The sequence below is a fragment of the Zingiber officinale genome, chromosome 9B, assembly GCF_018446385.1.
Source record: "Zingiber officinale cultivar Zhangliang chromosome 9B, Zo_v1.1, whole genome shotgun sequence".
NCBI lineage: Eukaryota > Viridiplantae > Streptophyta > Magnoliopsida > Zingiberales > Zingiberaceae > Zingiber > Zingiber officinale.
The window spans coordinates 62,333,356-62,350,056 of NC_056003.1; the positions used below are offsets into that span (position 1 = coordinate 62,333,356).

The 16,701-nt window shown below is 40.3% G+C and overlaps 1 protein-coding gene across 2 annotated transcripts; it reads right to left on the bottom strand.

The window, feature by feature from the left end:
* Positions 1-2,792: 2,792 nt before the first annotated feature.
* On the bottom strand, positions 2,793-15,058 carry LOC122025646 (bifunctional levopimaradiene synthase, chloroplastic-like). 2 transcript variants are annotated; one of them, XM_042584483.1, is made up of 8 exons: positions 14,762-15,058; positions 14,474-14,657; positions 14,267-14,361; positions 4,389-4,615; positions 4,129-4,304; positions 3,809-4,027; positions 3,565-3,700; positions 2,793-3,477 (listed from the first exon to the last, which is right to left on the bottom strand). In XM_042584483.1, exons 1-8 carry the CDS (start codon positions 15,000-15,002, stop codon positions 2,932-2,934), a joined length of 1,824 nt encoding a protein of 607 aa, XP_042440417.1. In that variant the 5' UTR covers positions 15,003-15,058; the 3' UTR covers positions 2,793-2,931. The 2 variants fall into 2 exon arrangements, with proteins under 2 accessions (XP_042440417.1, XP_042440416.1); XM_042584482.1 differs by having other exon boundaries at positions 14,474-14,705.
* Between the last annotated feature and the right edge of the window lie 1,643 nt (positions 15,059-16,701).

The following is a 16,701-nucleotide window of genomic DNA, read 5'->3' on the forward strand; positions in this document are numbered from 1 at the left end:
CCAAGTGAGTAGGGCAATCAGATCGGTGGAGTTGATCCTATTAACCAATCTTGATTTTAACTTCTACCTCACTTTGTCTATTGACCATCTAGTACATGTGGAGATAGACCTGACCCCGATTCAGTACCAAAGGTTCGACGGTTCAAAACTACCATTTTGATGATTCCTGGGGATCAACACTGATGCAGTGATAATAGGGGGCCCACTAAGTGCGGGTCAAAGGATGGAGATCTTAGCCGACGTGGAGGTTAAAGTCAAGGAGGTCAACGCCAGAAAATCAACGAGCTCACCAAAGGGAGCCGAGCGGAGCTCTCCTGCAGTGGTCGATCGGGCATGAACTACCTGACCGGCAAAGGGTTGGTCCAAACAAAACACTCGTACAGCCAAGATCATCAAGCGCTTATCACAAAGCAGAGTTAAGTTGGGACAGTCGGAGCGTTATCCGGTCAGCCGGTAACAAGCTACCGAGTCGAGTCATCGCAAGGAAGAACAGCCAAATCTATCCGAGCAAAGGAGTTTCCAGCCGAGCGGCTATCCCACTCAGTCAAGTAGAGGGATCATTGATGTATCTATTAATATCCTTCTAGGAAATAGTATCGCTAACACAAGGCATGGTCAACAAGAGGATCATACGACAGAAGCTTCTATTGTCTTTTCAGGGATATGCATGATTTGTTAAGGTATGATATCAGAGAAACTTTCCTGACATGTCCTTTCATAGGACAAATTAGAAAACATGCTCATGCCTTGAGGAGTATGCACGTCGCCCGCTGGGGCCCCATATAAAAGGAGGTCCATGCACTGGCGGAGGTACGCGTTATTCACTATTCACAGAAATAGGTACATATGTATAAAAACTAATTTGAGAGGAAAAGACTCTCGAACCAAATGTCAAAAACATACAGCATTGCTAGGAGTTTATCCTCTATAGTCGAGGTAAACCCCTTCATCATCCCACAATTCACTTACATGATAATGCACTCAATGCAACTCACACCCTCACAAACAAAGTCAAACCAACAACCAATCACTCACTCATAGAATATCACACAACACCATGACCATAAAACAAAGTCAAACAAGCCACCAATCACTTGCTCACACAATAACAAACAACTCCATGACATGCAATTCAAAAGGTAATCAAATAACGTGAGTAAGCATTACCAATGTGATGAGCAGGTGATGTTCGGCCATGGGAAAACAGCATAACCAATGTGATAAGCAGGTGATGTTCGGCCATGGGAAAACACGGACAAGAGCATTTGCACAAGTAGTGGCTTCAATGCACGGACATCAAATAGAAAGCATCACTTCTTATGATATCGTCCCACTTTTAACAAGTGGTCAGCTATCAACGGATTTATCATATCTTTACCACGAGCCGTTTGCTGCGGACTAGATATATTCTTATGGTGGATCTATGAACCCTCTTTGGGTTTTTTGGCAAAGCCCCAGCCATCAATGGATTTGGCGTTGTCCTTACCGCGAGTCATTTGCTGCGAACTAGATAGATCATTATGGTGGATCTATTCACCCTCTTGGGCTTTTTGGCAAAGTCCCGGCCATCAACGGATTTGGCACTATCTTTACCGCGAGCCATTTGCTGCGGACTAGATAGATCAAATAGGTGGACCTATTCACCACCTTCTCCTAAGCCTCTCACCTCACACCCCACCATATACAAACCACTCTTGGCATGACACCTCACACTCCCCACCATATACAAACCGCTCTTGGCATGACACCTCACCCCCCCCATCATATACAAATCACTTTATGCATGACACGTTCATAAGTCCACACACTCAACCCAAGCAATCCACTTACAATTTACAAAGAAACATCTTGACACAGCAAAATCAACCATGGATGCAAGCACACCCCTTGGACGGCAAATCATCAGAACACGGACACTAATCCAACTCGAACGGATAAGTGCTAGGCCGAGGATAGATCAATGAACCGATCGAGTATAGCGTTATTCACTATTCACACCTATGCTGTTGTTGCTTCGTTTTCTTCCTTTTTCTAATGACTGACTTCAGTGTCGAAGGGCCAATTTCGGGGACCCCTTCCTTGACTCGGTACTGACGGTTCTTGTATTGTAGAGCGGAGCACGGCCTACATCCAGTCAACGCAGCACTCACATCCTTAGCTTGCCATTTTTCTAATTTTCAGATAGGATCAAACATTTAACCTCAACCGTCTAAGACGATTACAGTTCGAAACTGTTGGTTCACAGTTTATCACAATTTAAGATTATTATATTATTTTTTTAAAAAAATATAAATAAAAAAATATAAATTTATAAAATTATTTGTCGAACTAGTTCAACTTATTAAGAATAATTCTATAATAAAAATATTAATTAGTTATTAAATAATTATGATTATAAATTAATTAATTAATAAATAAATAAGTGCCTCTTATTTTTTTAATTATTAAGAATAATAAAATAAGAAAAGAAACTAGTTATTAAACAATTAATTAACTAATATATGAAAAAATTCATAGTTGGAGTGTGGTTGGTTAGGATGGTTACTTCTAAGATCCCACTTTGAAACTACAAATTAATTTTTAACATATATATATATATATAGAGAAATTAAAAAATAAAAAATAAAAGCACGTTGAACAGCTGGTTTGACAATTAATTTAATCGGGTACCGGCCTATTTAATTCGATTATGGGCCCGGGCGGGGTACGGTTCATACGTGGCCCGGGTCAGATTTACTTGGAGGCTTCTAATATAATCGTCTACAACAAAATGTGTGTACATATTGATAATCTACCCAAGATTAAATGATTAATTAGTGATTTTCCGTATCATCTACAACAAAATGTGTGTACATTTTGATAGTCTACACAAGATTAAACGATTAATTAGTGATTCTTCACGAATACGTCTACTTTTTCTCAATCGGCCACTCAGTGAATAGGCTTAAAGAAATAATCCCTGAGGAGCATCGCGTACTCCTTATCATCCGCCAGGGAGTAGGAGTCCCCTCTCTTGTACACGAACGCAGAGTTCCTGGTGATGCTTATCATCCCGCGCCTGTAGCACTCCGGCAGCACCCGAATTGACCTGAACAACTCCCACTCCAGCTCGCACCAGCAGGACCGAATGATGCCCTCTAACGCATCCATGGCCTCCTCCTGCCTGCACCCCTGCTCCTTCATGTAGCAGCTCACCGCCGAGGCAATCTCCCCATTTCTGGCCTCGAACTCAAAGGTGCCGAGGTCGTTCGTGAGGCGGCAGACGAGGTTGGTGAGATGCATGAAGCGTGAGCCCGGGCCGGTCAGTCGCAGTGCCTCGTCGGAGATGGGCTCCGGCAGCATCAGCAGAGAGCTCAGCGCGATGGCGGTGGAGCTGATGCTGGGCAACGATGCCTTTAGGTACTCCTCCATGCTAGGAATGCGGCTCTCCGATCGCCATTGGGCATTCTCTGTGTACCCCTCGATGAGTTCTTGCCACTATATAATTGATCGAGGGTTCCATTTATGTTATTATTGATTAATCAGTACGCATGCAAGTCTTGCAAAATCTTTACAAGCACTTACCGCCCTCTTATAATAGGGAAGGACGTCGCGGCCTTGAGTTCTGCTTGCTTCGGCGCCCATGTCTTCCACTGTGGCTAGGAAACTCGAAAGTATTGCTTTAAACTTGGGTACGTCGTCACATCCAGAAGGATCCCACCTATTTAATGTCAAACACAAATTAGGGAGATTGAATTCACACATCAACGATGCGAGATCTACGTTCATTAAGTTAACATAAAATATACAAGCTAAGGAATGTGAGTACCTTTGAACAGCTTCGTTAAACTTAAGTATGTCAAGATGATCCACGCCTGGAAGATCCATTAGGTCGTCGATTGTGACGATGAAGGCAGAGCACTTGGTAAATGCTGCACGATAGGCAGAATATTCTGGTTCATAAATGGAAGTGCTAGCTAAAAAATGGCTCTTCAGAATTCCTCCTCGAAAGGGTATTGTCTTACTGCATTCTTGCTCCTTCCACCATCTACGCACACCAAGTTAACGACAAAACAGAGCATGTTTGCATTGTTTTCCAAGTCTCGCGATGCAGCTAAGTGTGAGAAATTTCGGAACTTCAGTACTCACTGCTCGAGCGACGCGATCTCCTGTTGATGTAGCTTTTGGAGCATCCCTAAGTCGATCTTAGCAAGTTGTAAGCACTTATTTAGACATCCAGAGCCAGGCCATAGCTGGTTAATAACGATTCTCGACTCCAGTCTCGGAAGCAAATATCTCCTCGGGTATTCCAAAGCAAATTTTATCTTCAACATTTCCGAATTGCACATTTTAAACAAAACGAAACAAGAAAGTAAACAGAAATAAGTGGAAGAAGATGGTATATGTACCTCCATGTCCAGATTGTTGGCTTTAAGGAGCGATTGGTCTCCTTCTAGAAAGACTTGACGAAGTTGAAAACTGGCGAACTCCTTCACTTGTGCCATGATGGTCGATTCACTAGGGAATCCCACCTGAGAGCATTTGAACAAATGGATCATGCTTGAAACTTTGGCAAGGGTGTCGACCTTGAATGTGGAGGGATCTCCAAATTGACCTTTCAACGTGTCAAGGATCCCTGTGGAACGTGAGCCATGAGTTTGGAAGAAATTAAATTACTGAATTAAACAAAGGAGTCACACTTCCTATTTTGTGGTTCAATAAAGCCAAATAATTGAGTAATCGTGACCAAAACTGTACCGATTATCTTGAAGTATATCTTGGCCTCATTTTTTATTTTCAAAGAGAATTAGTATTACATCTCTAATTGAGATTCTGATTTTGGATTGGATCCGACTTCTTTGATATGTAGCAGGTAGAACATCTTTCAGTCACCCATTCATTACTTGTCTGCTCCTGTCATGATTTATTTCTCTCATGATGGCTTGGGGTTGGGCGCGACGGAGACGCTGAGGGCGAGCAATTTCATCTTTTACCACATGTAGAACATCTTTTAGGTGTTCTTAATTACTTTGCCCTTTCAAGTAATCAATTGAGGACAATAATAAAGAGGAGCAAGAGAAGAATAAGGGATTAAGTTCAAACAACACATTTTCAATACATTCTTTCCACTGATCCATCTATTTGCGTATCCTCAAGCTCATCTATTAATATGAGATGTAACAAGCAGACCAGGATATGACGTGACAATTAAAGTTAAGGGGGTGTGGTGGTTAAAGTCAAGGTGATGTGATGTTCAAAGTCAAGGAAAAAGAATATTTCCCAATCGACTTCATTATTCGCCCAATGCTAAGGCTCGCAGTGCCAACCCTACAAAATTACGAGTCGTTCGAAATAGGGGCGACTGGCCCTTAAGCCAGTAGGACATAGGGGTTTAACGCTTTACTCTTGAATTGGGAAGCTGGCATATTCGATCATTCAATAGTCGACCGAGTTTTTGGGGGTATCCAACCCACCTCGTAATTGATCTACCATAGGTCTAGTCAAGGGAAAGGTCAAACTCTTTACTTTGTACGAGCCTCTCTACACACGACCGATCAACCCTATCACCGGTTATCCCTATGGATTTCCACACGATGATATGCACTATATATCCATTCGATAATAGAACTGAACGAGTTTATATGGCTTCATACTCATCCCTTATATGCATAAGTGTAAGATGACTTTCTCTATAAAGCCAGTCAGAATCCCAGATTCACTTTACTTACAAATCATTGTACAAACGGTAGGCTTAAAGTACCAATTGAACCTCTCATAATACGGCTTCATTTCTCTGGATGACCCATTACACGACCGGACGGACAAAAGGCCGACCGAGCCTAAAGCACTTAACTTCATATTGTTGCTCGGATGGATTTCTAGCACGCACAGGTTATTAGATGGATTTCCAGAACGCATAGGTTATCATATTGTTTCTCAAACAAACTTCCAACATGCCTAGGATATTATATTGTTCTCCGAACGGATGGCTAACACCATGCAGCACATGATCAAGCAGCTTAATGTGGGGATAGGCATATAGACGGTCGACCTTATAGGTCGGCCGAGATATACTCAATAGACAACATGAGCAGATAATCCTAATAACCTATCAGAATAATAACTATATGTTAGAGAATATTCTTCTGGAACCTTCTTCAGGGATTATTATATTTCTTATCAGTCGACCACATATGACAGCATATTCTTGTAAATGATAAGGGATGTACAAATGTGGATAAGGAAAGATTCCTAGGACAATTATTGCACAGGTTGTACGCTTTCCGTTACCTGACAACTTTTGACATTCTTCGCCACCTCATGATTATGGAGATTATGAGAGGTGATATATAAAGGAGGGATGCTCTCCGTTGGCAAGGTATGCTTTTTGAACATCTGAAGCTTACTATCATACGCACGTTCTCTACTACTCTTTATTCACCTGTCTAGAATTGTATAAACTTGAGCGTCGGAGGGCCTTTGCAAGGGACTCCCCCTTATTTCTAGGCACTAACATTTTTTTTTCTCGTCTCATTATACGCAGGGATCGAAAGGAAGCCTCTCTACGGAGTAAAAAGTTATCTCTCAGTCAACAACCAATCCATCGTTACTAGTGCGTCATCTCTTCAATTTTCAGACAGGATCATATTTGATGTTGTCTGTGGGAATTTCTTCGTATGAATTTAAAACTTAGAGATGAATGAAGCTAGAAGTCTCGCCACCGTCACATTAACTCAAGAGGAGTTGGAAATATTGATTAATGCTCGAGCCCAAAAACTATTACAGTAATAATAACAAGCAACCAGTGGTGGTAATCTTCCAGCTAATCCCATCACGTTGACAACAACACATCAAAGGGAAAGAGGAGCACGGGAGGAAGGCCCTATCCATCTACCTCCTGCGCCTCACTCACCAATCTCACGCCATCAAGTGCTCTTCTGTACACCACCCGAGTATATGGGCCAAGAAGAACTACACCAAGAATCTTTTGGAGAATCACCTATCGGGGAGGGACGCAAGGGAAAAGCCCCAATAACTTGTAGCTCTCTCGAACAGATTAGCATCCCGTTCTCTCAGTGGTGTTAGAAGACGAGTTACCAAAACATTTTCAACCCCTGACAATAGGTGAATACTCAAAGTCAACTGACCCTGAGAATCACCTTCTCAAATTTGAGAATGTCGCTCTCTTGTATCAATATATGGACAATATAAAGTGTCGAATGTTCCTTACCACACTTGCCAACTTGGCACAAAGATGGTTCAAGCAATTGCTGATGGACTCCATTCGCTGTTTCAAGGATTTCCGTAAGGTTTTCCTTTATTATTTTGTCAGCAGTCGTCATTACCAGAAGATCCCCTAAGTCTTTTTTCACTCAAATATGGGTCCAAGGAGACACTTAGAGCCTACATTAATAAATTTAATCAACTAGCCATGGAACCACCACTGAAATTCTAGTGAGTGCCTTTTCCCAAGGTCTATAATGGCTTCTTTCGCTCCTTTTAATCAGAAGACTTTCAAGGAACTTTGACCATCTACTTGAACAAGCCATTGAGTTTATTAATGTCGAGGAGGCACAATCCACCCGAAGGAAGGAGGTCACCGCACCGGCTCTAGGTCTAGTACCCGAGCACCGAGCATTATCCACTCCTCCACATAAAGGACCCTGGACAAGTCCTCAACTTCATCATCAATGGGCCCTAGGCCGTGTAACGTATGGAGGCCGAGCAAGAAAGATATCTCGAGAATTTCATATAACATCCCTTATAAGTCAGTTTTGGAGCCTTTTTTAGCAAAGCTGTCGAATCATAACAATAAAAAGGCAGGCTACATTTTAGACCTTAGGATGGCAAGATGAAATGATGGGGTATGTGGAAAAATGTACACTGATTATAATATGAATACACACGTGTTACCAATAGGAAGCACGCATTTGTAACTGATGTGACAGGTACTTAGCTCAAAACATCGAAGGATTTACGAAGGCAAACTATGATTTTTGCGCAAGGCCTTAGGGAAGCCCGGTCGGTCCGAAGCTCGATTAAGTTTTTTAAGAGTTGTCTAAAAAGAAAATAATCGAAAAGTCGGCCGGAGTCATTCTAGACTAGTCTTAACTCTGAGCGAAGATAATCTCGAACTGATTTAAGCCCAAACAGTTTCTAATATTACCACATTAAATTAAATAAACATCATTTGTTATAGTCGTCCAGCCTTAATGTTCAAATGAATTTGATGTAGAACGGTTTCTTAAAACTGTTGCATTTCTATGAGTAATCCTCACCTCACTATAACCCATATGAACTTTGGCCCGGATGGATTTACGTTATCCTTAGTTTGTCACACACATTAGGGAAAAACAAAAGCTATTAGACAACCAAACATTAGAGTAAAGATAGATGACAAATTCAACAGAAACTTAACTGTATATATGACGGATACAAACATCGAGTTCTAGTACATTAATTAAAAGAAAAACATGAAAAAAGGGCAAATCAAAGCAAATTAGGAAATAAGCTGGGCTGGCGATTCTGGACCAATTTCTTGCGATCAAGGAAGCGAGCGGGAGGTTCCGAGGCTAGATATCCTCCCTCCCTTAATTGCTCTACTGCACTGTCAGTTCCGAGAAGAAGGGCTTTATTGATAGAGCTGGTGATAGGTGCGTTGAAATTGGGTAATTGAAGGAGAGCTTTCTATCTTGTTTCAAAATGATCATCTTCCCCCGCTTGGTAGGCAGCCAACTCTGCCTGGATAGCTATTAATGCAACTGAGAGACCTACCAATTCAGACTCTTTATCAGATAAGGTAGTATGGGCGGTTTTTAAGTCCAAGCTCAGAGAATCCCACTCATTATTTTGAGCCGCCAACTCAGACTCTTTAGTGGCTAGCTCAATCTTATATGTAGTTTTCAGTTCCTTTAGTTAAATGGAAAGATGCTCGACCTCTACAGTTTTTCGTCTAGCTCCACTCTCATTTTCTCTCGGTGAGTTGTTTCTAATCGGAGTTTAGCTTCATAAGTCTCCAAGGCAGTTTTAATTTGGCAATTTCTCGAGCTCAGTTTTTGCCAACCCTTGATCTTCTTGAAGCCGAGTCTCTTGCTCGCTCAGTCGATCGAGGGCATGTACAGAAGCATTCCTAGAAACTTGCTACTTCTAAAGATGTATTTTCCTGGGCAGAGATGATAATTTTTATGCTAGACCCATCTCTGTCGCCTATCGCTAGAGAACAAACAGTATTGAAAATATCCAAAAGGAGACACAATAAATAAAATTATATTACCTTGGTCAGTTTGTATAAATACTCATCGGCTAGCTTTGCGAGAGTAAGCTCGCTCAGCTGGTTCCCTGCTACCTCCCTAGCCTCCGTCAAGTGGCATCTTAGAAATATTTGGCCAATAATGGGGGGGGGAGGGAGTGGTTAATGGAGAGGGTGTGAGTTGGGTGGACGGTAAATCAAGGGCGGTTGAAAACAAATAAGGCCTCCTTGGCATGGCAAAAGTGGAGATTGAGAGAGTCCTCACACGAGGAGACACAAGAAGAGCTAGAGCTGGAGAGCCACTAGGTAGGGAAGTGACCTCCTGTGCTTGAGCAGTTTCCAGCATTGGACTGACAGGAGGGAGGGTGGACAAAGTCTGCTCGGAGGATGGTCTATGCGTCTCTTCTTGGACGTGCTCTTCCCAGGCGGGAGATAAAGGCAAGGAAGGCACTTCAACAGAGGTGGCATGCCATTGGGTGTGAGTAAGCGTACACCATTTGCGTCTCCTTTCTGGGATGGCCTCCACCTTCTAAGGGGATCCCTCCAACACTGGGAGAGGATCGGGAGATAGCTCCCCAAAAGTAGTGGATGCACTAGATTCAGGCATTCGGTTGCCAGAAACCCCACTAGAAGGGATAGCCAGTTGGGAAGCCCGCTCGGCTACAAAGCCCGCTCCTAAGCAAGGAGCACTTCCTCTTCTACATTAAGCTCGTCAGCAACCAAGGATTTAAACATGACATCTACTGCATAAAATAAGAAATACCTTAGTTAGTGATAACATAATAACCAAGTTACCAAGACTTACCAAAAGAGCAAGACAGCTTTGTCTGAATCAGGCTTAGACCAAACAAGTAAAATAGGCCTTCGCGCAGCCACTTGTGGATTTTAAAGCATTGGTCGCTCAACTTAGTTGAATATGAAATGAAGGTCGGGTTGCACTTATAATTTCTGAGACCAAGAAGAGGAGGAAGGGAAGACTGTCATTCGGTAGACCAAATGACAAGCTCAGGCATCTCAATGAAGAAGAAGTGAGATTTTCATGCCTTGTTCGAGGAAGGCATGTCCTAAACAAATTGATTTCGGGTGGGATTAAAAAAGGAAGACTCCCGATTCTGATTTTTTAGGATAAGAGAACAAATAAATATTGAGAGGAGTTGGAAGAATGTCATATAGGTGAAATAGCATGTACATGTCACACATAGCATGGAATGCATTCGGTGCAAATTGTTGTAAAGGGATATTAAAATACTGACTCACCTCCAACACGAACGGAGGGACGGCGAAATGTAGACCATCTACTAACTAGTCCTTAAAGAAAGTGATGTGGTTAGCAGGAGGATGATGGGGACGAGCGCCCGGGGAAGGAATAATAATACGATAACTTTTGGGATCTTATACCTAGAGAGGATGGAAGTCTATCAAACTTATCAAAATCTGAGTTAGTAAGAGTAAGCTAGGGAGTGAAGAACTTTTGAGCCATGAGAAAGCGAAGAAAAAACAAAGAAAAAACAATTTACTAGATCACTTAAGGCGAAAAAGAGAAGAAGTTTGCAAAGGAAGATTGCCGAAGGAAGAGAGTAGGGAAGACAAAGCGCAGAATGAATGGTTTTTACTTCACTTAGGGTTTTCTTAAGAAAAAGAGTACAACTTAATTACAACTGTTCGATCAAATTAGCAGACACACAGAGGATCAATGATTTATTGGGAGAGAGATGTCATTGAGTCATACGAAGGAACATGCGCCAAAAGTCATTTCAAAGAATGAGGAGTGGAGCAACGTGACACTTACCTATAAATGGACATTTATGATGAAAATGACAACTGAATCATTACACTGGAGAAGCACCTCTTCAAACATCCTCAATACTCTCCTCAAGATGGCCAACCTCTAATGGCAGTTTTTGAAAAAAAAATATCACTAAGTGTCCAAGGTGTAAGTGAAAACATGAATCTCTAGATGACCATAGTAACAGGGGGTGAATGAATGAAAATCGGACTTGGGTCCAATCAATCGGCTACACCTTCTCCAACTAGACTTAAAAAGGAGGCTAATGATATGGGATGTAACGAGCAGACCCAGGATATGACATGGCAGTCAAAGTCAAAGGGTCGTGGTGGTTAAAGTCAAGGTGACATAGCGTTCAAAGTCAAGAGAAGAGAATATTCCCCAACTGACTTTATTATTCGCATATCACTAAGGCTCGCAGTGCTAACCCGACCGGATTATGAGTCGTTTGCAATAGGGCTGACCGACCCTTAATCCGGTCGGATATAGGGGTTCAATTATTTACTCTTGAATTGGAAAGCTGGTGCGTCCGGTCATTCAATAGCTGATCAAGTTTAGAGGATGTCTGGTCCACCTTGTAATTGATCGACCATAGGTCTATTCAAGGGAAAGGTCTCTATACAAGCCTCTCTGCACATGCCAGTTCGACCCTATCGCCGGTCATCCTTATAGGTTTCAACACCACGAAATGCTTGTGTATCCGTTTGATAATAGAACCAGACGGATTTATATGGCTCCATATCAGTCCCTTATATGCACAAGTGTAAGATGACTTTATCTATAGAGCCGGTCAGAATCCTAGGTTCACTTTACTTATGAATTATTATATGGATGATCGACTCAAAGTACCAATCGAATCTCTCGAAACACAGTTTCATTTCTCTTGATGACCCATTACATGCTTAGCTAGACAAAAAGCCGACCAAGTCTAAGACTCTTAGCTTCATATTGTTGCCCGAATGGATTTCTTGCACGTACAGGTTATCAGATGTATTTCCAGAATGCACAAGTTAACATATTATTTCTCAAAAAGACTTCCGACATGCTCAGGGAATTATATTATTCTCTGAACGAATAGCTAACACCATGCAACACATAACTAAGTAGTTTAATGTGAGGATAGAAATAAAGACGACTGACCTTATAAGCTGGCCGAAATATACTCAACAGATAACATCAGTAGAGAATCCTAATAACCTGTCAGAATAACAATCATATCTCAGATAATATTCTTCTGGAACCTTCTTCAGGGATTATTTTGTTTCTTATCAACCAACCACATATGATAACATATTCCTTAATCATCTTGTCAATAGCATAAGCTGTAAATGACAAGGGAGGTACACATGTGAATAAGGAAAGATTCTTCGGATAATTATTGCATAGGTTGTACCCTTTTCGTTACCCGATAATCTCTGATATTCTTCGTCACCTCATGATTACAAAGGTTATGAGAGGTGCTATATAAAAAGGGGGTCATTTCCATTGGCAATGTACGTTCTGTAAACATTTGAAGCTTGCTATCGCGAGCACATTCTCTACTGTTCTTCATTCACCCTTTTGGAATTGTACCAACTTGAGAATTTGAGGACTTTTACTAGGGACTCCCCCTTGGTTTCAGGGCACTAACGTTTGTTTGCTGGTCTTAGTATGTGCAGGATCGAAAGGAAGCCTCTCTGTGGAGTAAAAAGACATCTCCCAATCAACAAATAAGTCACCATTGCCAGTAAGCCATTTTTTCAGTTTTTAGACAGGATAATCTATTATTCAAGGAATCAAGCTTATTGTTTCAAAATGTTTTTACAGCAAAAATCATCAATGCTTTCTATTTTGGATAAATAATGTTTCACTTCATATTTAGTAGAGCTAGTATAATGCAACGTATTTTGGTCATTGTTCAAAGAATGTGCTTGGCTAAGAATAAAGAGGTTGCTTGTTAGAGGCTATTTGGAGTATGTGTATGGTAATTATTCCGGTCAAATATCGTAAATGGCCAAATTATCAGTCAATTAACTAGCTGACGCACGATTCTCCTTAGAGGCATTCAATGGAGAGGAAGAAAGAAGCTGAGAGACACTCGAAGAGAAAGTTAGATTGGCTAAGGGACGGATCCCGGGGCTACTATGACGCTCAAGTTAGGATTTTCTTGAGGTGATATGCGAGAAGGAAAAGATGAAGAAGAAGGAGAGAACCTAGTTTAGGATTTCGAAAAATGGGAATTTCTTTCTCATTACCTTTGCAAGTGTCTATATAATTGCCAGGAGAACACCTCCACGCTGCATATTCCATTGCTATTGTCCTCGTATGAGCCAACGAAGGAACCAGATCTGACAGTTGTTAGCTGCCATTCCTTTCATGAAGCATCATGTGTTTGTAGGAGAACATTTAAGAGATCAATTCTAACAACCTAATAACTATCTTTCCATTCAACCGATGCCACATGTCTTGGAATATTCACGGAGGAATGATCATAATGATAAGGGGGTTGCACTGCCCTTCACGTGCTTTAAGCAAACCACGCGCAAATGTGTGATGTAGACTAGATATGAGGATGAGGGAACGAGGAGATTAAGTTATTTCAAAGTGATCTTGAAAGTAGACGAAATTGGGACCCGAGATTGAGCCAGGGGCAGTGTAGGCGACTAAGGCCGTGCCAACTAGTTGATGCCGGAATTTGAGATTGAGACAGAATCATAGATGATGTCAATAGCTAAGGCTGGTCAGGATGTCAGGATCTGAGATTGAGATAAAGTCATAGGGATGTGGGTAGCTGAGGTTGAGCCAGAATGTCAAGATTTGAGACTAAGGATATGACAACTGAGACTGAGCCAGGATATCAAGATTTGAGACTGAGATATTAAATTGGATATTTAATAAAACTTGAGTTTTTTTGGGATAAGCACATAGGGCTAGATGAATTAGATCCGAGTTCTCCCTAGGGAGAATTTGACTTTTAATGTGTTCCATCTGATTTTGACCGATATTCAATTTGACTCTTTATCCACAGCAGAAAACCGCCACATCAGTGACATGCCAACTTAATGATGCCAGCGGTACAAACCAATGCTAAAATGGATTAGTATGTACTGTACAATGAAATTAATATGGTAAGATATTCATTTACTATTTCTATCATTTTCCAAAAAGACTCTTGTTGATCTCTCCCCGTAGGAAATAGCCTCATATTAAGAAGGCACACGCATCGTGATCAAGACTTAAGGAAACAAAAAAATAAAATTGAAGCATAGAACCTGCAGTGACATAGTAGCCAAAGAGCCTGAGCAAGCGAAATCCCATCAATGTAGCATCGGCGTCGTCATGGAACCCGAGTTGCTCGTGCCATCGCCTGAAATTAAACATCAGCGATTGACAAGCCATTTTTTGCCCTCATCAATGATCCTTGCTTAATTAGAAGAAACTAACAGGCCAGCCGAGATAGAAAGTAAACATGCACATACAAGTAGCTCAAGTGTATGATTTTGTGGATTTGTTCTTGGAAATATCTTTGGATTCCGAGCCGCTCGATTACATCCACCATTGTCAGAGCATCCCGCGGGGAGCTGCTGAGGTCTTCTAGTCCATCTCCTAAACTTGCAAGGTGTCCGGTAATGGCAGAGATGAGTTGCTTCATCTTTCCTTCATCTGCATGCCTCTCGTTGTTCCCCGGATAAATTTTAAACCAAAACAGTACTAATGAAATTAGCAAAACTATATATGTCCATTCTGAGATATGTATGAAACCTTACCAATACCAGCAGCACTCATGGAGGCCGGCACAGAAGACGAGACGATGGCAGAAGGAGGAGGAGTTCTAACGGTAAGATTAGTGGAAGCTGAAGGCGAAACAACCATGCGCGGGAAGCTGAAGGATAGGTGATCTTGATGGCTGAAGAAGAGTTGCAGTTTGGTTGTCGAGGAGCTCGGCTTCAGGAAACTAGGATTGGACGACAGCACGGCGAGAGAGACGGAGGAGAAGAGGGTGGACATCGTGTCTATCAATTCTCGATGCTTGCTAATCCTCTCAACTCCTCCTGTTTGTTTGTAGATGTGCATCAAACCATCTTTGACCGTCATTTTAGCAAGGTCCAATGCCGTATTCATTCCGATGCTGTGGGAGACTTCTCGCAAGGGCCGATGCCGTATTCATTGCGATGTTAAATTATTATTATTATTAGTAGTAGTATTAGTATTAGTATTTACTTATCGTAAGCGCACGCCTCAGTTGCTTAGGGCAGTCAATCAACTATATACACTAAATTGTAAAAGTTTAATAGCTCAACCTGCAATATATTGAGGTAACTTTTGTAAAGTTTTAATATGGGCATAAGTATTCATTCTAGTGCTACAAAATTTAAACACTTCCACTTGTACATTTTTCATATAAAAGATTTTAATATTTCTTTATAACACTAAAAGCTAAAATTCTTGAATTATTTTTGTTGTTATACATTTAAATCATCAAAATGAATTATACAATTTTGAGTGAAAGTTAATATCAAATGACTAATAAGTATTTTATTAAACTTTATAGTTAACTATTAGTATTAGTTAATTTGAGTGAAAAAAATATTTTTTTATGTGAAAACTACATACATGTAATATGTTTGGTAATTGATAGAATATATACTAACACTCTTTTTAAGAATTTAGAAAAATTTATACCATTTTAATAATTATATAACCTCCTTTTAAAAGCTTTCCCTTATATATTTATATAAAGTCTAAAGAATTCTAAAGACTAAAGAGTTCCAACTTCCATTTGTATAAGTATATTATATATATTTCTAATTCATATAATTTTCACAGTGTATCTTCTATAACTATTAAGTAGATAAAAATTTTCTGTCACAAAATCAAATAGAATAACATCTAATGTTATACTAACAAATAACAATAATCAAATGTAACAACAATCTTCATCTTCCAAATAATCATTAACCATCATAACTAAATTCATTCAAAAATATTTTAAAAATACATCAACACACGTTACACATCAAACATTGTCTCTTTGTTTAACACAAATTCAAAATTTCTAAAGGATTACAAATTGAACTCTTCATTCTTCAGGCTTTAACTCTTCAACTTCAAAATCTAAAATATGCAAATGTGTTGAAATGGAAATGTTAACATAAGAATGAAAGATTTAAACAAGAATTGCAAAGAATAGCAATTTTTAGATATAAAATAAAAAAAATGAGAATATATTTTAAAATTTTCATAAAACATGCTTTTCACTTGATTCACTTCTTATTTCTGTATAATGATCTTGGCAGAGAGAATCTGCTACAAATTATGGAGGAAAGTACAATGGTTCAATTTTACAATAAAAAATATATGTTAATACTTTATTTCATATAAATCAAACATCACAAAAACTAAAATAGTCAAACATAATACTTGCTTCAAATTTTTGTAACTCTAACAAATTCTCCTCAACTGTCATTGGAGACCCAGTAGCCCGAAACCAACCTTGAGCACAAATCAACGCTTCTACGATTCTAGGATTTAAAGAACTCCTAAAAAATCTAATACCTTACCTCCAGTGCTAAACGTTGATTCCGAGGCTACCATAGAAATTGGTATTGCAAACCATCTTATAAAGTATAGGAAATTTTACCTTGTTACTCCTCCACCAAGATAAGATATCAAACCCTTTTGTATACGGATGGCCTGGCTTAGATAA